At 42.0% G+C, this 23,712-nt stretch overlaps 1 protein-coding gene across 1 annotated transcript in view; it reads left to right on the top strand.

Annotated features, from left to right (window-relative positions):
• The window catches only part of GUCY2F (guanylate cyclase 2F, retinal), a 124,873-nt gene extending 117,213 nt beyond the window's left edge, over nucleotides 1-7,660 (top strand). Inside the window, exons 17-18 of the mRNA XM_003414807.4 lie at nucleotides 7,395-7,483; nucleotides 7,573-7,660. Coding sequence (XP_003414855.1) covers nucleotides 7,395-7,483; nucleotides 7,573-7,660 — 177 coding nt within the window. The remainder of the gene's footprint in view (nucleotides 1-7,394; nucleotides 7,484-7,572) is intronic.
• Nucleotides 7,661-23,712: the final 16,052 nt, after the last annotated feature.

Here is a 23,712-nt window from a genome sequence, read left to right as displayed (position 1 = left end):
TTCTGCTACTGCAATCACTTGTAGGTTATTTCTCTTGATAGAGTCCCACATGATTCTTAGGGTTTCTTCATTTTTAAAAATTCTTTTATCTGATTTTTCTTCAAATATATTGGTGCCAAGCGTTTGATCTTCAGTCTCACTAATTCTGCCTTTCACTTGCTCAATTCTGCTCCTCTGACTTTCTATTGAGTTGTCTGATTCTGAAATTTTATTGTTAATCTTCTGAATTTCTGATTGCTGTCTTTCTGTGGATTCGTGCAGCTTATTAAATTTTTCATCATGTTCTTGAATAAGCTTTTTAATTTCTTCAACTACTTTATCTGTGTTCCTTGGCTTGTCCTGTGTATTGCCTGATCTCCTTCCTGATCTTGTTCCTGATGTCTTGGAGTTCTGTATATTAATCTTTTGTACTCTGCATCTGGTAGTTCCAGGAAAGCACCTTCATCCAGAAGATCCTTTGATTCTTTCTTTTGAGAGCTTGTTGAAGCGATCATAGTCTGCTTCTTTATGTGATTTGATATTGACTATTGTCAGCCATCTATGTTATTGTATTAGTTTATTGTATGTTCGCTTTCTGTATCCTAGCTTCTTGCTTTGTTTTGATATGTCCAAATAGGTTGCTCGAGTGAGCTAGCTTGATTATTTTCACCTTTGAACCTCTGATGTCCTGTCACCAGATGGCTAGAGTTGTTATCAGGTATATGAGCCTAAGAGTCCATTTACTTTTCTTGTACAGATTCACCTCAGGTGTTCCAGGTAGTTGGTCATCAAGTGCGTGGTACAGGCTCTGTCCTACAGTGTTAGAGGGGTGGGGGTGATTGGTGTAGGTGCGGGTATGTGGTTGCAGCAGGGAGTCATGCTGTGAACAAGGCAGGGGGCTGACAACTATCCCCTGAATGTCTGTGAGGAAAGCGCATCCCTGTTCCCTACAGAGCACAGGTGGGTGGGTTCTGCTGACGGACGATTGACTCCCAATGCTTTTGATTGTAAAGATTGGGAGGTACCAGTTATTTTTGGACCCCTTTGCAAGGTGGCTGGGTGACGTGAGTGGAGCCACCAGTCCTTGTGCCCCTGATGTGGGTAGGTGAGGACCCTGTTTAATAGGCAAAGCAGTGTCAAACATCAAACACCCACCCCTCCACCTCACAGCTGAAAAAGTTGCAGTCTGCCAAGAAGAGCCTATTCTCCTGAAATAGGCCCACACAGGTACCTGCAGGGGGGAAAGGTATTCAAAGTCCATTGACCATTTATGCCTGGACAGGAGCAGCTTTTGTCCTGAGCTTCCCAGGTTAGTGGAGCTGGCAGATTATCTTTTCCCCCAATTGTGAATTTATTCCTTCTCCAAGACCGGGAGAATGGCTCAGGTCACTCAACAGGACCTACCTCAGGCCCAGGGAAATCAACAGCCACTGAAACTGGCTTGGGGGTTGGGGGCGAGGTGAAATATACACAAGTACTTAGCTTTTGCTGAGAGTGCCGTTATTCTTTGGTTCTGGAGGTGTGAGTAGGCTGTGTGGCTGGCTGTTTGTCCTTAAGGCAACTGTGGCCGAATGCTACCACCAGCCCACTGCAGTTGCTCCTGGGAATGGTGCCTGAGGGTTCCTGGTGATTCAGGTCTGGCAACTCCTCTCCACTTCTGAACTGTCTCTCCCTCCCCCGCCACTCCGTCCATTTTCTAACTTTGCCTTTGATGTTCAGGGCTCCTAGCTTGTCATAAATATAATCATTTCGCTTGTTTTTTTTTTTTTGGGTCTTTGTTGTAAGAGGGATCACCAGAAGCATCTGACTACTCTGCCATCTTGGCCCCACCTCCAGATTGTTCCCTTTTGCCTCCATTTTCTTCTCTTTAAAATATGGCTGCGGTGCTGAAGATTGTTGAAACTTCTTTTGCATTTCTTAGAGTATGAGTTGTACCTTTCTCTCCTGAAGAACTGCCCAGAGTTTGGCATTCTCGTAAGCTGCACTGTTGTTTACCCTTTGTAACTTCCATTTTGATTATTCTTTGGCAGTGCCAGACATTGCTCAAGAAGCCAAAATATTGAGGAGTTTGGGTTTTCTATTCAGCTGCTCAGTAGCCACCCTTTCTGACTTTTCATATTCACCTCTGACCCACTGTTTACAGAGAGGTTTTATGTCTTTCCCCAAGGACTAGGGGGAACAAAGTCTGTTTTTATGAAAGACAAACTCTTTCTAGCATTTTTTCTTTCTTCTAAGGCTATCACTTGATCTGAAATTCAGGTTTAGAATAATTTTCCCTTTTTTGTTCCTACCAGATTCTCCTCATTTCCCTCTGGATGACCCCAGGGCCACTGGCTACTGAGAGACCCTAGAGATCTGATCATTTCTCTAACTCCCTCATTTTCAGATGAAGGTCACACAGTCAATTGACGGCAGAATCAGGCCAAATTCCAGGAAGCCTGACTTCCTGGTCAGTGCCCTTGCTGTGACACCATGCTATGTGAAAAGTGATTTCCTCAGTGATTATTTTTGAGCAAAGCAAAACCAGAGCACTGAGTGATGCACAATTTATTTCAGTCATTGACATGCCATCCCCAAATGGTGGCAATTTCCATGTAAGTGGGTTTCAGAAGTTAAAGGTTAGTCCGTCCTGATTCTAGTTGATCATTTCCTTCTCTGGCTAGTCCTAGCTTGTTCCTTCCAATAGGTTCTTAATATCTTTCAGCAGATGGGATGAGTCACTTACAAGACCAAGGCTCCTTTCCCACCTCTACAGAAAACTCAGACGGTGAGATGATGGGTGTGGGGTATTGTACAGTGAATCAAATCACTCAAGGTTTTTGTGATCCATGTATACATTCTGTCATTTCTCAGCAGAGGAAGACAAAGGCAGCTTGGTTTCCTGAAGCATTTCCTCTCTGTATTGCTAGGCACAGATTTCTTCATTTTAAAGCTATAGAGCTGAAGAGGCACCACTTTCAAAAGTGAAAAGGAAAAATATGCCTGTAACACCATGGTTTCTATTGCCCGCCAAACTCCGGTCAGGAATACTCAATATTTGGGTGTTCTGAGTACAAAAGTGGGGCTTACTTCAAAAGGGTCCTTTGTAAATTCACAGTTTCTCCCACTCCCAGGGTGTTTGGGAATGTGCTACAGGAAGTAGGAAGAACAGGCAAGGAGAGACTTCCCCTAAGGCCATGTTAGGCCTTGGTTATTGGGGTGGCAGGGACCTCGTGAGAAGGAGAGATTGAAAGGGAGATACTAAGAGAGGAAAGAAGAGGGGAAGGGGCAACAGGGAAGGGAAGGGACAATGAGAAGAAGGAAAAGGAGAGAAAGTAAGACCCAAACAGAGGAAAGGAGAGGAGATCCTTTCTGTCTCTGTACTCACCACCTCTCTGCCAGAGGCAGGTATTGTGCATTACATGGTAGGGGCTGGGAGCCAGGAGATTCCTAGTACTTTGGGGGCATGGAATATATTCCTAATAAGACAATATTCCCGGCACACTTCAGAAATTCTGATTCAACATTCCACCCTCTCTCCCCCCACCCACACATCTGCCCTGTGCTGCTGGAAAGCAAGAGTTACTCTTGCATGTGGCAGAAGGACCACATTTGTTGGCCAGTCAGGTGAGGTGTTAGTTATCTCAAAGTTTCCAGGAAGACCCTTATGGCTAGACGCATTCTCTCCTTCTAGTTGTCTGATGCTTGAAATTCTTCCATCAGACCCTCTTCCTTGGGTTCAAGGCTTAGATTCAGTAGTATCAGAACTATTCATACCTACACCCATGCCGACCCTCTCCCCCTAACATCTGCATCATTGGAGTCGTGACACTTAAAGTTGTTGTCCTTAGTGGAATCAAGGACTTGGGTGACAGGAAGGAACATAAGGGAAGTTGAATAGTTGGGGTGGGGGTGGGGCACAAAGAAAGAGATGAAATAAGGAAGCTGAGGTAGTTTGGGGCAGGATTCATTTAGAGATGAGGAGCTCTGCCACTGTCCACTGCAACCCTTCTTGTACAATACTGGGAAAAATGACCAATGTTTAGCTGGCTACTTGTACTTTTTCAATATTTCTTTCCTGGTGGGCTAGTGATATGTCATTTTATTACTACTTCTCTTACATGAGCCCTGTTTCAGCTATCATTTTCCTGACAGGTTTGAAGCTCCTTGCTGAGATTTTGTATGTAGCTAGGTTTATCAGAGTAGCCCTAGTGGTGCAGTGGTTAAGCACTCAGCTGCTAACCAAAAGGTTGGCGGTTCGAACCCACCAGCTGCTCTTTGGGATGAAGATGTGGCAGTCTGCTTCCATAAAGATTGCAGCTTGGAAACTCTATGGGGCAGTTCTACTCTGTCCTATAGGGTTGCTATGAGTTGAAATCATCTCAAGGGCAGTGGGTTTAGTTTTGTTGGTTTAGGTTTATCAGTTATATTTTACCTTTTCAGTAGGTTTACATTCTGGAAAGACTTTCCCAAATGGTTGTTCTCAGTCAATTTGTGTTGTTCTCCCCAGAAGTGGATACTTTCCAACCTTGTCTCTGAATTCAGGGGTTAAATGTTATTTGGTTATCAGGCCTCTAAGCATGAGTCCTATTTTATTTGTGATTTCTACTCTCCCCTCAACCTCTTTCACTCCTACTCCCAACTCCTGACACATGCTTGAGCATGCATGCAGGCGCACACTCATGCACTTCCCCTGCGTGCACACACACACACACACACACCAGAAATTCAGCCAAGAAATAATAAGGTTGGACTGACAGAGTCATGGAGGTAAGAAAGTCTGATTTCTAATTCTTGCACCATCGATGACTCAGTGTGTGACATTGGACAAGTAACTTCATCCTCTCTCTGCTTCAGTTTCTCCACACAGAGACCTCTTCTGACCTGTCGTTATCAGGGAGCTCATCAATCACAGGTTTTAAACTCCCAACAGTTGCTTTTTGGCCTCTAGACCTGCCCCTTGGCTCCAGAATGTTGGAGAGATTATGTGGGTGGAGGGAAGAGCGTTTAAAAATTGGAGTCTACTAAAGTTGGGTTCAAATCCAAGCTATACCTGCTTATTGACAAGTCATTTAATCTCCCTGAACTTCAATGTCCTTATTTGCAGAATGAGGTTAATAATAAAACTACTTTCTAGGGTTGTTGTAAGGATTAAATAGAAGATAGGAGATGCCAAAGTGTCTTAAAAGTGCCATGCCAAAGTAAGATGCTATTATTTGGGGTGGGGGGGGTCTTTGGGACTGCTCAGGGATTTATGTTGGGTCAAAGAGTTCGCTTTAGGCTTTGTTGTTATCATACTTGTTTCTCCTCTCTCCCTCCCTTCAGCAGAATTTTGGAAGTGGAGTGGGTAAACAGAGCTAGGATTCTAAGAATTCACCTGGATGATCTCCAAAACCTCAGAGAGCCCCTGGAGCTGCCCTGCATACCCTTCCAAATCAGGAAGTTTGCCCAAGTCCATAATACTCCCATACTCTTTTACAACCATTAGTGTTGGCATCCCAGTATGTCCCAGGACCCACCCAAATATCTGGACACTCTTGGCATCTACAAAGCTCCCTTGAGGATTGGCCTGGTGGCCTACAGATCTCAAGATAAGCATTCAAATATGGCTGGAGGTTGGTGTACTCAAGTTTGAACTTTAAGAGTATGTTTTACCAAAATGAGGTCTGACGATGTGTTGAATATTCCATGTGCTAAGGGGTTGAGGATTCCAGGTAATGGAAAAGTCTGATTATTTATTGAGGAACTTTTCTGTACAAGACAGTGCACTAGGTACTGTGAGGAAAAGAAAGAGCTTAGGAGGCAAAGGAGTTGGGCTTAATGGGTTTTGAGCCCAAGATATGGCCTGATGGTTGTTTTTATTTAACTACACTGTGAGCTCCTTAAGGACAGGCCCATGTCTTACTCATTTTTTGTATTTCCAGCCCTGGTATGGTGAGGGTGAATATTTGTGGAATAAATACAAAAGTGAATGATGTGGGTACATTTTCAAGTTATTTGTGTCTTGTGAAAACAGAGAGGCTCCCAATAGCCCAGTTATTTGAGGTTTAGGGTGAGTTGGTTGCCAGTTAATGGAGGTTTGACTATAGTGATATTTGCTTCCTACTTGCCTCATGGATGGCTTGTTTTGAGGCTTGAACCAAATATTTGCAAAATGCTTCAAGATTCTCCAGTTAAATGTGCTAATTATTGTTATAGTTGCTGTCATTATTATGAAGGGGATGAATATATGTGATATAAAATAGAGAACAATGGATCTGATATTTAAAGGGGGCAAATTTAATTGGAATTTCTAAGTTAAACAATTTAGAACTGTTTCAAATGAGAGCTGCTGAGAGTGAGACCGTATTTTGGATTAATGAGTTGGAAACACATCCCATTACTTTTCTCAGTCTTAGTAAACACATTTTCTTCTTATGGATCGGAGGAAATGAGAGGATAGACAAAAGAGAATTGAAAGGAGGAGAAAAGAGAAGCACCTTGAGAGGAGGGGTTTACTGGAAAGAGGGGAGGACAGAGCAGAGGCAGAGAATTTGGCTCCTCTGAGGTCATCACGTAGGCTCTTGAGTTTACACCCCCTTTTTCTTCCCAGAGTTATGGTTCTTAACAACCAACTCACTCCACTAGGCTGAAGATGGGGGCATTCCTGGGGTCTCTCTTTACCTGTAAGCAGGGGCCTATCTATGGAAAACAGCACCTATGGCAATTAGTTTTCAATTGCTGAATGATCTTCACAGCTGGCGATGGAAACTGCCATGGCCAATAGAAATTGCTCATTAGCACCCCTCTTCAAACAGCACCCAGGGCATGCGCCCGACATGCCATACCTTCGTTACACCTCTGCCTGTAAAAATCTCTTGGCAAGAAGAACACTGTAGAAATGTAGACCTCTCAAAGCACCCAGGAGGCCCTGAGTTTAAAAACAAAGTTGCACAGCCTGCTTTCCATTCCATTTCTGTTTCCCTTTTTGGGTTTTGCGAGAGCCTTTGGACGGCGGGGTGTGTGTGTGTGTGTGTGTGTGTGTGTGTGTGTGTGTGTGTGTGTGTGTGTGTGTGTGTTGCTTAATGCCAAAAGATCAGGGCAAAAATGACAAACAAAATCGTCAGTTGTGCATTCAGATGTTTGGCCACCATGAAGCTAATCACACACACATTCCCAAAGATGGAGCTGCACAGTGGCAGGTAGACAAAACATCTGGACGACAGCTTGAAATGGTGTTCACTTTTCGTCTGGCTGCTCTGGCAGCCTATGGAGCCTGCCTGAGCCTAAGGTATAGATGGCAAGGAAGCATGTAGGAAGGATGAGTGGTGACAAGGGAAAAGCAGGAGCAATATCTGAGTCAAATGGAATGCTTGTGCCCTATTGACCAGAAGGACTTTTTAAGGAAAATTGGTTATAGCATGTTTAATAAGATTTTCCATATTTTCTGTAATAAGGGCAAAGGCACAGAAGAGACTTTCTGGCTGGTTGGAAAAAAAGGCTTCATGAAGCCCCTTCCTGTGCCCCCACTGGTGGACAAAGATGGGTAAGTGAAGTTCACACATAATCAGAGTCTTCCCATGCCCTGTTTTGCCACTCTTTCTTGACTATTTTGGTGTTTCCCATATCCTGCAGGCAAATGGGCCATGGCCTGCAACCAGCGGAGATTGCAGCCTTCCAAAGAAGAAAAGCAGAAAAGCAGCTGGTGAGAAACAAACCATAAGGTAATGGCCAGCAAGAAAACAGGGCACAGGAGCTCACTCGCCAGATTTTCAAAGCTGGGGCTCCCTTTGGCATGGATGCCAGTCTCAGCCTACACTCTCTTGGCAGGGTGTGGTGTGATGGAGCTGGTGAATTTCCAAGCTGCACTGAGTTGTACAAAATCCTTGTTATGGACAGGCCTCTTGCAGAACGAGCTGGGGCGGGCAGGGAGCGGCTCAGCTGCCCTGGCCTAAGAGACGCCCTTGCCTCCTGCACTGATAACACCTTCAAATGCTAAGAAGGCCAGCCTTGTTATTCAGTTGTCAGGCAGGTGCACCTGTGTCATTGTCCAGTACTTGGACCACATGGTGAGCTACCTCAGCCCCTTAGAGACTTATATCTAAGCAATACAGTAATATTGCACCTACCCATTTTTCCTGGGACCTACTGGCAAGACCATCTTTTAAGGGATGCTTATATCTTTTCCTCTGGAGGTGCTCCATGACCCCTTGTGAGGTTGGCATTGCCAACCAAATAAGGCTGGCTACTCTGAATGCCTGGCTTGCATTCAGCGCAATTTCCCTCATTCCTCCTCCCCTACTAGGAGGGTATGATTCTGAAGCATTGACAACAGCCTAGTTGTCAAGAATTCTTCCCATATACGTATCGCTGAGGAGTACGTTGCTTTCTTGGACCTCTCTCAATCTTTCCTTTTCTTTCTCTTGCTTTCTTACTCTGCCATTAATGGAGACATTGGCCCTAAAACCCACTGCTCCTTGGAAATCACAAAATTCTAAACTAAACATTAGGGCATCTCTACACACTTCTACTCCCTTATTCTCCTCCAGCATGCTCCAGGATAATCGCAATTCTAGCAGCAATATACCATGGACTGCCAGAAAAGCGAACAAATCTTTCTTGGAGGAAGTACAGCCAGAATGCTCCTTAGAAGCAAGGATGGCAAGACTACGTCTCACATACTTTGGACATGTTATCTGGAGAGACCAGTCCCTGGAGAAGGACATGATGCTTGGTAGAGGGTCAGCGAAAAATAGGAAGGCCCTCAACAAGATGGATTGATACAGCGGCTGCAACAATGGGCTCAAGCATAACAACAATCATGAGGATGGCACAGGATCGAGCAGTGTTTCCTTCTGTTGTACATGGGGTCGCTGTGAGTTGGAACTGACTCAATGGCAACTAGCAACAATAACAACAGCAGCAGTTACCAAAGGGATCCACATACTCCCTATTCTCCCACTAGCCTCTGTTGACTTTGTAAACTCTTTATGCCTGTTTCCTCTCCTAAGGAAACCAAAGGCATCTTCAGTTCTGCAGCTATGATAGGTGCCCTGTATCAGGGAGAGATATTACCCAACAAGCAAGGTACACATGGGCTTACTTGTGCTTACCTACTAATCTGTAGTGCACAATTTCAACTGTTTTTCACCACATCAAACTCATGTGAAATTGTGCATTACAGATTAGTAAGTAAACACAATTAAGCCCATGCGTACCTACCTTATTGGTTAATCTGCCCCTGCCTGTACTAGTCATAAACATTTATGCTTCAGTAAGGCTGCTGTACCGAGCATGAGGCTCCCCTACAACTCCTAACTTCCTGCTACCTGGGGCCTGGCCCTGTTCTTTGCTACTGACCAAAATGAACAGGTAAGCAGCTGGGACATACAGTCACCCAATTTCCAGTAACATTCTTTTCTGTGGGAAGGGAAGCACATAGACACCATCAGACACAGACAGAGAGACAGACAGACAGACACACACATACTCTCTCTCTCTCTCTGCAAGAAAAATTTGGTTTTCTCTTTAGCAGAGTTGTGTAAGCATTAGAGGTACTGAACAAGAACCCATACATTCCAGACAAATGTTAGCGTTTGCAGCAGAAGACACTACAGCTGACTCACCATCATTGGCTGTGTGCTTCATAGTGCTTTCACAGCATGGGGATGGATGTAGCTTAGGCCATTTGCACTCAGTCATCTGGACCCCCTTGACAGAGGGCGAGTCTATGGGCTGTGGATAGATGGAACAAATTGAAGCCAATTGGCATAAGAACAGATTCAACCTCTGATCCTGGCCTCATTAGCACTTGTGCTTTAATCAGCGTGTTAATTGACCACAACGGCTTTGGTGGCTACATTGCTAAAAAGACAGCACTCTGCAAATCACAGAAATCCCCAAGAAGAGCATCCTTGGCAAATTTCAGACGACTTGACCTAAATCCAAGAGCTCCCAGACACCTCACTTGTCTCCCATTTAAATGTCCTATGTTGATGTCACCCAATAACACCACCTATTACAGAATGTTTCCAACTTTATGACTTTATAGGCCAACTCTTACTAAGATAGACCCAACTTAAAAAAGACCCACAATATCTACAAATGCCTCTGACTCACTGCTGCTACCAGGGGAGCTTGTTTCCTTTAGCAAGCGCTGTGGAGTCAGAAGGAAAGGAAGGAGAGATGCTATGAAAAGTAGGCACAGCTTTGAGGAGCTGATTACGAGGGGCTGCTTCTCAGGCAGGGCCCTACTGTGTACCTGGTAGCTCCTACCTCATATCCCCAAATATCAACCCCTTCACGAAGTTCCTAATGGTTTTCACTTCATCTGGTTATGTTCCCTAAAATTTCACCAAGTGGAGTTCATTTGGGGCTGGAAAGCCTCCTCTTTTAATCATTATTTGGGAGGGTGAGGAGTGATTAGTCCCTGGGTGGTGCAAACAGTTAATGTGCTCGGCTGCGAATTGAAAGTTTGAAGGTTTGAGTTCACCCAGAGGCACCTCAGATTAAAGATCGGACAATCTACTTCCCCCAAATCAGCCACTGAAAACCCTGTGGAGCACAGTTCTACGCTGGCACACATGGGGTTGCCATGAGTTGCAGGTGGAGTCGACTCAATGACGGCTGTTTTTTAAGAAGTGATTAATCAATCACTCATATCATAAGGAAGGTGAACCGAGCCAGATGCTCAGGAGGTCTTATAGAATTTCAATTTTGATTGGAACAAGGACAAATGAGGAAGCAGTTTTGGAGAATGGAAGGTCACAGTGGCAGGCCAGGAGAACATAACAGCACTAGATCGCTGAAGGCAAAGGCCCAGGGAGATAGAAGAAGGATGAAAACATGTATAAGGCTAGAAAAGTCAGGTTAGGAACTACCTCTTTTAAACTTTTCCTTTGAGTTTCCCTTGCACCCCCAAAATGGGGAGAAAACACCCTTTTCCTTCTACTCTCTGGACCTAGGCCTTCTGGCAGAGCTCTAATCTAGCTCTACTACATGTGGGTTAAATCAGCCTTTGTGGACTGGCCTGGAAACCTGACCACCACATATATAACAGTTTCTATGGAGGAAGGCATTCCAAGTTCCAAATCATCGACCTTGTAAATTTTTAGGACACACTTCATTAGTAAGTTGAGGAATGCCTGTATATTAACATGCCCCCCTTTTTTGTTAAATTTGTAAAAACCCTTGTAAATAAAAAAAAATAGCAATGTCTAATTATGCAAACCTGACAAATGTAATAACGTTTATTTGTTCAATGGTCCAGGAAAGTTTAGCAATTTACAAGCTCTTCGTGGAGTAGAGTGGTAGTGCGGGGCTTGGAATCATTCGTATTGAAATCCTGTGAAAGGCCTCGGATGAAGAAGGTACACTTACTGTTTTCTCTTTCCACCAGGTGCTCCTTGGAAACTCTATGGGGGCAGTTCTACTCTGTTCTACAGGGTCGCTATGAGTTGGAATCGACTCGACGGCAGTGGATTTGGTTTTTTGTTTTCTTTCTCCCACCCAGGAGAAAAGGGCTCCAAGATTTGAATCTTCCTTTCGTGAGGCAACGGCAATGCTTGCTCCAGTTCAACAAATTGTTCTGCCTGAACAAGAAATTAGTAAATGACTTTACCTCTGAGGATGACCAATCTCCAGGATTATTCAAGCTTCACTCCAGCATAAGGGGGTCCCTGGAAAGTAGTCTTTAATAAGCTATCATCAAGAAAAGCTATTTGAATGTAAACTGCAATGAATGTGAACCCTGAGGAAGGGTGGAGAACCACCTCCAAGTTTAGTCATTCTACACTAGCAGGCCCAACTTGGACTAAGATAAGAAGGTCTCTGTTTTCACAGACAAAAAGTAGGAGGCACTTTGTTTTCTTTTTCATTTCGTTTGAATCTCTAGAAAGTATTTAATGAGCATAATTTATAACTCAGATACTATGAGATTAGTGCCAGGAGAAAAAAAATCTTCCAGCAAAACATACATCTGAATCGCAGTCCGCTGTGACCTCAGTTGCCGGGAATGCATAGCGAACGGAGCAGGGGAAGAGTCTGGTCAATTGTGCTGTTTGGGTAACAGGGCTAAGAAGTTCCTTTGTTTTTTATTCCTTGTTGTTCAAAATCTTCCCAAACCTGTTATGGTCTCTTTTCCTATCTAAGGAAGGAGAGTCTAGGCAACATAATTGAATTGTCCTCGCTAGGTGAGTATTTCACTGGGTCGCAGGGTCATATGAACATGACGGAGTAGATCTAAGAGATATTGTCAGGATAGAAGATATAGAAGTCACAGGTTGAATTGAGCAATTCCCTTAAAGTTTTATATTTCCCCGCCCTTCCCCTGCCCACCCTCCCTTTCAAATCTCTACCCCTACCCCTAAAATAAATCTCTTTAAACATTTGTTCTTACTTTATGCATTTAGTTTTCCAGATTCTGCTTTCAAGGGCTTATTGGCAGTGGCTTGCCACAGTCACATGGACCAAAGCAATGAGGCTTAAATCACAGGCATGTTTAAAATAGTTAAGCAAGCTTTTCCCTCCTTTTATTATAAGAAATAATCTCTTTATTAAAACAGCTGAACCTCAATACATCAGCCAGTAAAGCAGTTAATTCTTTTAGAACAAGCTTTTTTTTTAAAAGAAAGAAATGCCTAAGGTATAATTTGCTACCTTTCTCACTAATATTTTATTTTTCCATTATCAACTCACCCTGAATCCAAGCTTAGAGTCAAAAGCACTTCCCAATAGTTTTTTTTCTCAAACCTCAATCAAAACACTCTTGGACTACTTATCTCTTAACAACGGAAGCTACCTTCTCTCAGCTTCAGGTGGTCTATTACTATGCCAAAGCTGTTCAAGCAGAGGCAAAAAAGTCTAAAGTTGGCTTTCGCAACCTCCTTGATCTGAGTTCCTCTTTTTTCTAGACATGGCAGAAGAGAAGGAGATATAAAATATTGTCCTCTACTTGTGTCAAGGTCTCAGTCAAAAGCTCAGCTTTTAAGACTTAATTTCCAGAGGTAGACAAGGCCCTAAGGAAAATTTTTAAAGGAAGGTACCAACTCAAAACAGGACGTTATTTCTCCCAGAGGAGGTAGCACTGCCTTCTAGTGGGTCTTTTGTGGGGGATGAGGGAGAATGAGGCTGCAGCTATAGGCTCCAGGGATCAGAATCCTCCCAAGTATACTTCAGTCCTTTTAGCCCTACTAACTGTAGTCTCAGGAACCCTGGTGGCACAGTAAAGGGCTCAGCTGCTAACCAAAAGGCTGGCAGTTTGAATCCTCCAACCATTCCGTGGGAGGAAGATGTGGCAGTCTGCTTCCATAAAGATTTAAGCCTTGGAAACTCAGTTCTAATGTGTCCTATAGGGTCACTATGAGTCAGAATCGACTCAATGGCAATGGGTTTTAACTATAGTCCCAGAGTTGGGTCTGCAAAACAAAGACTTCCCAGCCAAAGTGTTACCTTGAGCCACAAGACCCAGTGAGTGTGATCCCTAATTCTGTATCCTATCCTACCCCTGATTTCTTTCTTTGGTATTTCTCTAGTCCAGCATGTCAACCAAGCCTCATCTTGTCTTGCCTACTAATCTTGTCTTGTTCATGATCACATCTCCACTTGATTTAGTCTATCATGAACCCCTATCCAGAACCACTCCATCTCAGATCCTTTTTCATGAAGGCCTTCTGCATTGACCAGAACTGAGTTTTCTTCAATATGCCTTAGTGTTTTAATTTATTTGAGAAGAAAAACACTCCCTACTCCCATGTACTATTTGATTTCTTTAGTGGCATATAGCCTCATTTGTAGCCTGTTGCTACTAGCACAATGGCTTGAGTTGGTGGTTCAGAGAGGGTCCAAAATGATTTCTTCACAGCTGTTTTCTTAAGTAGTTTATATTCCCTGTACAAAACTAAATATTTAGAAAACAATTTAAACAGAGTTTTCAAACAGATATTTAAATTAGTTTCATTACATCCTTATATCTGCCTGAGTTCTTGTGATTTGCCTCTTCCCAAAATGGCTTATTGGAAAAAGAAAGCCAAATGCTAGTGAACTAGAGGTTGAATTCTGCCTATCTGAGGTTTTACTGTACTTCTCCAATGTTAGTTAACAAAGTGGTCATCCCGTGGAGGATTATCTAAGTCCCCGTCTTTAGATTTTTTCCCTACTGATTTGAATAGTGTATGTGTTCACTGTAGGAAATTTAGAAAATACAAAAAGACACAAAGGGAATTAAAATCACTCAAAATCCCTACAGATCCTTTATTCTATTTTATTCTTCCTATTTGGGTTCACTTCATAGACATAGCATCCACCCAGCCAAAGAAGACCTTAAGTCAGCTGATTCTCAAATTAGCCCATTTTGCTTTTCTTTTCTTTTTCTTGGCAGTGCTACTCATATTTTTGGTTGTATAGGCTGTATCTGTTTAGATTGTGGGTAGCTTTCAGTGATCTACTTGTTCCTTATTTCACTTGGCAAAGCTAAGCAGGAGGAGATAGCAGACGGCTATCTACCTCATCAGAGGGCAGTAACCTGGTTTACTACAGAAAGCTATTCTACCAAAAAGTGTTGTTTCAAGGACTCCCGCTCTGCCTACCTTGTCTTAGACTTAGTATAAACAACTTTATTACCAAGCTACTCATCTAATCACATTTTTTTCTTAATCCAAATAGAATCAACTTGCAGGGAGTGGGAGGTGGCAAACAGCCAAACAGTAATACCTCATACACTAGGTGGTCACATCTATGTGACATCAAACAATTGGATGTAACTTAAAAGCTCAGTTGAATCAAGTAAGCGCTAATTAGCCAAAAGGCCACAATGGATTGACCTTTTTTTTTTTTTTTAAAAAAAAAAAAACCTCTTCTCCAGCCAAAGCCACTTGACATAATCAAGCACATTTCTCCTCTGGCTGGTTGATATTAGCCCACTTAAACAATGGAGTCTGTGCAATAGAATTTTCTCATGCCCCTTCTCTGGTATATCAAGCAAGGCTGGATTACCCGATAAGCAGGGTACTCGCAGGGTTACTTGCGCGTACTTCCAAAATTGTAGTGAACAATTTCACATGGGTTTCACCACATAAGAGATTCACTACAGATTAGTAAGTAAACACAAATAAGCCCATGTGTACCTTGCTTAATGTAAGCCAGTGCATACCTTGTTTACTGGCTAATCTGCCCCTGGTATGCCATCTTCTCAAGTCAAGATGATTGATAGGTGGACCACAGATATAAACACAAGTTACCTTTTAAAAAACATGATATATATGTTATTTTTGTGTTGTTTGGGTTTCTCCTGGAGTTGTTTGTAAAACCCCTGATTTCTTACATCTCTGCCAATTTTATTTGAGGCTGGCCAAGCAATAGTGGATCCCTTTCAAGGAAGGACTGAGGACAGAAGTGACCATTAATCTATATATTGACTTTGGCTCACTGTAAATTAGGGTGGCTCCAGATGCTGCTAAAGATTTTTCAAAGCAAATGAATATACACATAGAATCATAGATGGCAGAGACTTTAGAGACCATTAACCCTCTCACAATATGGAAAAGCATATTGAGACCCAGACAGGAGCGGCAATCTTCCCAAAGTCACCAGCTAGTTAATGGAAGAGCAACCCACTTTTACCAAGTTAAAAAGAGATCTGAGTTATCAAGAACAACCCCTGACCCTTAGGAACACTTCCTAATTGTATGTGCAGGTACAGGCTTGGTGGGAATACTCTGGTTTGGGGTCTTTTGACCTAGGTGACTGTCCAGACATTGCAGTCCAGAGAGAGAAAAAACTGAAGATTTGTTGAACACTAAATCACTTTTACCTTGCTGACAGGATTTCATCCATAGCTGTACATGTTGCTATGTTGATCTGACCCAAGTGGATGGAAAACAGACCTCCAGTTCTGCCCTGCCCTGTAGATTCATTTGTAGTTTACAGCTCATGGCCTCAGTCCTATAGCACTAAAATCTCAGAAATAACTCAATGTCTCTAAAGGACTGAGGAAGTGCCTGATTCAGAGGACACCTTAGCGATATTTTCAATGAACCCATCATCCAATGAGAACTTCAGTATGTAGTAAGGGACATTAGAGAAGGACCAAACCTGTAAACTTCAAAGCAAGATAGGAACTGAATCTGATTAGTTCTAATTGACACCATTTTCACCTCTAGAGCCATGAAAGTTTCTGAGTAATGGGTATAGCTGTATACCCAGGCACCAGAGGGGACTTTGCCCTTGCACTCACTGAGCCCAGCTGCTTCAGAGGTGATTGAGCCCATCATGGGGAGTAGTCCCAGGTGAACTTCTCATGGCCATAGCTTCCCAGAATAAGAGAGCAAAGGAAAAGCAGCTGCTCCAAGAAGCATTGGCACTAAGAAGGAGCTCTCTAGGGGACTAGCTGATGGAACTAGATTCTTTACAAGTTGTGGTATTCTTAACTTCATTGAGGCTTATTTGGTGTAGTTCAGAAGGAAGACCAGGCTGTTCTTTTGGGTATCCCTTGGCCAGGAGCAATCTAGGGTCAGAGTAAATACTTTGGCATGGCTTTGAGTCTGTAGAACCTGCCCATAGGTCAGATTTGGGGTGAATTAGTCACTGACCCCAAAGGACAAACATTAACAAGAAATATCCCCATTTAGGGCTATAATTTGATAGTGTAACATTGCTTTAATGGCCTTTAGTGATAGTGTTACAAAAGGGTGTCACAAGATGGTTATGTTACTCCAGAGAAGTAATTTTTTCCTCTGTGTGTATATCTCTGTAATTTTGGTATATTTTTCTGGAATTACAGTTGAGATACTATCAATTTCCTGCTCCAAAAAACTTCAGTGGTTCTCTATTTTTTATAAATTCTCACCTAGCTTTCCTTACCCTTCCTTTTACAGTTTATGGTCTATGCCAAACCTATTACTTACTGTTTCCCCAACCTTTTCTGATCCCACGCCTTTATTCATGCTGTTCCTTCTACCTGAAATTTCCTTCCTGCCTCCCATCTCCACATGTTCAAATTCTACCCTTGGTTCCAAGTCTAGTCAAGTATCAGTTCCTCCACGAAGCCTTCCTCATTCCCTCTAGTAATGACCCTATTTCTAAATTCCTGTAACAATTTTACCTGTACTTCTTTAATAGTTATGTAATATTGGCTTGTTTTAGAGCTGTTTGTGTACTTGCTTTGTTGTCCCTACTATACTGTGATCTAGGAAAAATAAATAGATGTTATAAGCTTCTTGAGGGCAGGAACCATGTTTGATTTATCTTTGCACTCCACACAGTGCCTGACATATAAAAGGCACTCAGTAAATATTTGTTGAATGAATAAATGAATGTTTCTATGCCTCTCTGTGTGTCTTTCCTCTGTACATTTTCCTCTTTATATTTTTCAGTTACTGTTTTTCCTATGATCCTATCCATCTGTCTTTCTACTGTCACTCCCTTTCCCACCATACTTTTCTATATATATCACTTGTTGTTGTAATCAGCTGTCGAGTTGACCCCTGCACCATACATATGATCGATTGCAGATCAGACCATTGTGATCCATAGGGTTTTGTTTGGCTGATTTTCAGAAGTAGATTGCCAGGTGTTACTTTCTAGTCCATTATAGTCTGAAAACCACTGAAACCTGTTCAACGTCATAGCAACATGCACGCCTTCACTGACAGACGGGTGGTGGCTGGGCATGAGGTCCACTGGCCAGGAATTGAATCTAGATCTCCCACGTAGAAGGTAAGAATTCTACCATTGAACCACCATGGCCTTCTAGATAGATATCACTTAACTAGCCGTTATTTAAAAACAAAGTATATTTTGTATTTGTTGTGGTTATTAAATAGGGGTTAAGTATCTTGTCCTTAATCTGAAAAGCAGTAGAGTGTTTTTATATTTCCCTGATAAAATCCCAAAGAGCTAAATTAAATCACATTTTATGAGGTCATAGTGGGTTAACCTTTTTTTTTCTTGATGGTCACTGACCTGTGATAACAAAAACATTCCCCATTCATGCATTGAAAGGAATTCAGTTATTGTTTACTCTGGTTTTCACTTGAGGCATTGAGGGGAGCCAATTTTAGGAACTGTAATGCTTAGCCAAGAGAAGTAGAGACTAAAGGACAAAGGAGGGAGGTGAAAATGATAGTCTTCCTGACATATATGAAGGGATTCCATTGGGAAGAGGGTTTAGCTTTGTTTTTTTGTGGCCTCAGGATATAGAATCTGAATCAAAGGTTGGAAGCTAGAGACAGAAGCTCAACATAAGGAAGAACTTTCTAATAGTCAGAGCTGTCCAAAGCCGAAGGAATGCTTAGGTCTCAGAGATAGTGAGTTCTTTGTCATTAGGTGTCTTTAGGGTGGAGAGTAAATGATATTTTGAGCATTGGATGGCAAGGGCAGGGGCATGGAGGGGAGTCGAGCTAAATGCCTTTAAGATCCCTTCCAACTCTGAGAGACTTTGGTTCTATGATTCCTTTACGTGCCACCTTAAAACAAACTTAACCTGTTTTCAAATGTTAAGAACGTATCAAAACAGGTCAATTCAAACTAAAAACAGAAAAAAGTTAAAAGAAACAGAACCAGAAGCTTCAGACAGCCCCATGATAAATCATTGCATTTGACCAGTAAATTTCACTTGGAGTTTCTTGGCAGTTATGGTAAAAAAAAAAAAAAAAAAATTTAAAAGGGGAGGAAAATAACAATAAAGTTGAGTTGCATGGTTCTTTGTCCAGTAAAAAAAAAAAAACAAACCTGTGAGTTCATCTGCCTAGACGAATTTTTTTCCCGCCACTGAATTCTAGAAGGAATTTATCATGTAAATCCTTGCATAATAATTTTTTATCATAATGGACAAAGTGATTTTACAAAAGATATAGACATAATTTTCAAGTGGAAATACTTTTCTCACCCTTCAAAAAAGAAAGGTTGTTAAATGTCAAATCTTAAGCCAATAAAAGCCTTTTTCCCCAGAAAGCTACGGTATTATGGTTCGGGTTAGTTGCTTTCTGATAACTTGGCTTAATATAGGGACCAGACACAGAGAACCTAGAAGAATGGACAGTTAACATGACCCTTTTGCTGTCAAATATCTCCTGTATCAAGTGATCCATTGTTGAATTCTCTTAGGGGTGTCTCAAGGAGGATTGAGATTAAGAGCCTAAGGATGTGTGTTCTTTGCCAATTACTTGCTGGCAAAGGACAATGGAGGTATGCATCCTGGTCCTATCTACCTTATAGGGATGCTGTGAGGATGGAAGAAGAGAAAATTGATGTCAAAGCACTGGGGAAAGTTACAATTTCTGACCAAATGTCACAGATGAGGGATAGTGCTATTGCCACCAGACTGCATCTCACCAGGGCCCAGGCCTCAGGATGGCTTTGGTGGTTAGCTACTGGGAAAAGCCCATTTGTCAGATCTGCTACAAAGTGTCACTGCATATCTACAGAAGCAAGACATTCAACCTCAGAGAGGATGATCTTAAGAAATTAATGAAACTCTTGTAGAGTAAGGACTCTCCTTGACCAGTCTCAGAATAGTGTCTTGGTCAAAGACACCATCTATAAACCAAAAGTAATTTCAAAATAATTCAAATTGTTGCATTAATCAAAAACCATGAAGGGGATTCAGAACAACTCATTAAGATCCCTTTTCTTCTCCTATTTTTTTGCATCATATTCCATAGGTCTCTGGTGCTTCTTTAACCTTTCCTGGAACCCCAGGCTGAACACTTTGCTCTTTTCAATATTTCTCCTCTCTCTGAGCACATTATGTATATTGACTTAGCCTCACAGCCTAAATCCTTTCCCCTTTGCTTCTTGTGTGTTCTTACTATCTCTTCTTGATTCTGCATCACAAAAGGCCAAAGACCAATTTTGCTAAAGATAGGATTTGGAGGGAAAGGTTGGAATGGTGAGAACCTGAGAATGCAAAAACCAACCTTTCCTTGATGAACTGGGAGAGACAGTAAATTGTAGACATTTACATGTTAATAATTTTGACCCCAACACAATAAGAAATAGAAGTTTAGTCAATTCTTCAGTATGGGCAGAAAGATTATTGGAATCACTAAATTTTACCCCTGTTAATTAATCCAATCTCTCTTCTTTCTCACTACAATTTATAGGCTAGATTTTCCTGCAAGAGTTGGGAACAAAGACCTTTGGAAGTGAATAGTTAATTACAGCAAAGCCTGCTGGTGGGTAGGGTCAGAAAAAGGTAGCAAGCTTGATGGAAAAGCTGGGCCTCTCTTGGACTGGTCCTATACATCATTCTGAGAGATGCCATCTTCAGCATGCAGAGGGAGCAAAGGTGCATGCTTAGTATGGAGGGGCTGGATAAACTCCCCAATGCTTCCTATGCCTGTCTTTCACAGTGCAGCTTCATTATTTGGTTTGTAGTATAAAGTCCCCAAGCATTAGACACACCCCTTCAAACAAAAATCCTAAAGCCAAATGTAAATATTTCAGTAATTGACCACACCCTTCTACTCTATTGACATTCTCCTCTATTTCCTGGTTGAGACTGAAAATCAAATTGAAAGCATTTTGAAAGATGTAGAGCAAACATCTTCATCCTTCTATTTATGGCCCTAAAATACTAGCTGTAGAGTTAAAGAAATGTCAGCTTTTCTGTAGGTGATAGAAAAGGTAAAGAAGTCTATGCCATGTCTAAATTTCTAGGTCTCTCCAAGTCTTCTTCTAGATTAAAAAACAAAACAAAGCAAACCTATTGCCATTGAGTTGATTCCAACTCATAGCGACTCTATAGGACAGAGTAGAATTGCCCCATAGGGTTTCCAAGGAGTGGCTGGTGGATTCAAAAACTGCTGGCCTTTTTTTGGTTAGCAGCCAAGCTCTTAACCTGTGCCACCAAGGCTCCAAAAAGCCCATTGCCATTGAGTTGATTCTGACTCATAGCAATCCTATACGGAAGCAGACTGCCACATCTTTTTCCCTCAGAGCAGCTGGTGGGTTCCAACCGCTGGCCTTTTGGTTAGTGCTTTAACTTCTGTGCCACCAGGGCTCCCTATATTAACAAAGTGAATCACTTCAGTGATCATTTTAGCCTTACTATTTCATGTAAGTAATGGGATGCCGAAACCAGATGGGATATGCATTCTGATTATAGACTGTGGGGAATAGTAGTTGGCATAAATGCAGCAATGAGAATCACTTAAAGATTCATAGCAGTATTGGCACAATGTCTCAAGCAAAGGCTCTGGCATGTATTGATAAAAAAGCAGGTTAAGTTTGGTGGTTGATGACAATGATACACATTCTTAACCAGTTACCCAAATATCCCACCTACAGACCCCCCAAGTATACAGTTTTTGTACTTTGCTGTTCCTTTCTATGGGCCCAATAAATAGATTAATAGACTTTCAAAGCTGGAAGGAACCGCAAAGATCATTTATTTCAACCTTCTTATTTCACAGACTGGAAACTAATCCCAGAGAAGAAAGTACTCTCTCAAAGTTTGCACAGCTGCTTAGTGGCAGAGCTAAGACTGGGACTTCCTTTCTCCCCATTTTAGGTGCATAACTGCTGTTAAATTCAAACACTGGCTGTCGGCAGAGGTTCCACTATTGAAAAGATACCAAGTGTTCTTAATAACTTCTGCAATTCAGTTCAATATATTCTGACCCCTTTCCATTATGAAGCTGATGAATCATTAGTGATTAATTAGGTTTTCGTGTGGCACTATCATTTCTAGCCTGCTTTATGATCTTGCATTTTCTCTCCTCCTCACTGGCACCAATTGAAAAAGCTACACAAACTATTTTTTGGACAAGCTCAGTTGGTTAGTTATATCACATCAGTAGAAAGGAAAGGCCTCAACTTTTGATTATTTAGTCTACACTCTTAAGAATTTCCTGACTTATACTTTCTAAATGGACTTAGTCTTTAGACTTTACAAGGAAGTAAATCATGCTTATGTGAATAATATATTTATTCAGCTTTCACCTTCCCATGGGAGAGAGGCTTGAAATTGACAACCTATGGATCAGTTTAGGGTCACATATTGACCGATTAGTTTCCAAGTCCTCTTACCCAACTCTTCTGACTGTGAAAAGTACAGCTACAACAAGGATTTACTAAGAGCCACCAGGCCTGCTAGATAACAACTTTTAAGAGTAAATTCTTAAAATAATGCGTTTGCAATATTAACCAAAAACAAACCAGTTGCAGTCAAGTTGATTCTGATTTGTGGCAACCTCATATGTGTAAGAGTAGAACTGCGCTCCATGGGGTTTTCAAAGGTTGTGACCTTTAGGAAGTAGATTGCCAGAGCTTTTTTCCAAGGGGCCTCTGGGTGGATTTGAACTGCCAACCTTTTGTTTAGTAGCCAAGCGCTTAACTGTCTGCGCCACCCAGGGATTCCTTTCATGACACTAGGTTAACTGATTGTGAAATTCCCGTTTTTATTTATGCCTTCGAGTGCTAACTCACTTAAATGGTGACCCTCACCGGAGGAGTTTCCTCTCTTGAGAAAGAGATAGAGAATCGAATTTATTCAAAGTCAGTTGTAGGCAATGGAAACATTAATTCCAGTGCAACTTCAGTTCTGACCTGTCTTCTCTGTCCCTCTCTCTCTCTGGTTAGTTATGAGTTATATGTCCAGAAGGACAATTTAATATGTTGAATGTTAACCAGTGAAATAGACTGTTAACCAGAAATCTAATGTACCTTTCACGTAACTGACTGCAATAGGGCAATTTGGAATAGACTGCCTTCTAGATTCTGTCTAATGTGATACTCAATAGAGCTTTGGTTAATCTGCATCCCATGAGACCAACAGGCTATTCCTATAGCCTGGCAACCCTGGTATATGCTTGGAAGTTTCTCTAGTCATCTTTTGTCACAATGTTAAAGAGGAAGTACCAGGTGGGCAGGAATTAAAGTTTTTTTTCTGCTTCTCTTCCAATCCCATGTCTGAGCCAAGGAATCAAGGCAAGGTCGACACATGTGGCAGAGAGATCTGGCAAATACTCTATTAATCAGTCCCCAGAAGCAGCTAAAGCAGATAAACGGCCTCCAAAGTGGATCTTTCTTTGGAGTGGGGATGCTGAAATGATCTGGGTCATCGATCTATGAAAAATCAAGTAACTGTGGAATTTCTAAATCTTTATTTCCTTTTTTTGGTTCATCATCGTTGGAGTAACATCAACTATGCTATTAACTCTGGGCGTCGTTAGTTTTCTGAAGAGCCATATTAACTGTCATTTTCAAATCAGGAAATTGGCTAACCTATTTCCTTTAGCAGAAAATCTCATCATCATCATTAAAGCTATCACTGGGTACCTACCATGTAGCAGAAACTGTACACACATAATGTCTTCTGATCCTCACAACACCCCTGGTGGGCAGGTACTACTATTAATCCTAATTTAGAAATGAAGAAACTGAGGCTCAGGGAGGTTAAGCGCCTTGCCCAAGGCCACAAATGTGATAAGCGGCAAGGGGAATGAAAACCAGATTCACTTTTGATTCCCAAACCAATTCTCATTCTGCTATACTCACATGATGTGAAATTACCCAAAGAGACCAAAATAACATTTCTCCTGCACACTTTGCAAGGCACCAGACTATTTGAAATTCTGAATTCTGGGAATTATTTCCCACTTGAGGGAACAGTTTCCTAGCTTTGAGGCCTGGTTCAACAGATACTTGATGGATGAGGCAGCTGTTTGAGGACCCAGAGGGGTTGGGGGCAAACGTATTCTACAGCCAGAGTCAGACCATGCACTCTTTGGGTTTTGTCTGACCCGGTAGGCTGAAAGGAGCACCCTTGAATTTTAA

Source organism: Loxodonta africana, chromosome X (genome assembly GCF_030014295.1).
Source record: "Loxodonta africana isolate mLoxAfr1 chromosome X, mLoxAfr1.hap2, whole genome shotgun sequence".
Classification (NCBI taxonomy): Eukaryota; Metazoa; Chordata; class Mammalia; order Proboscidea; family Elephantidae; genus Loxodonta; species Loxodonta africana.
Note: the sequence above shows the minus strand (reverse complement) of the source record. Positions and strands in the feature narration are given on the sequence as shown.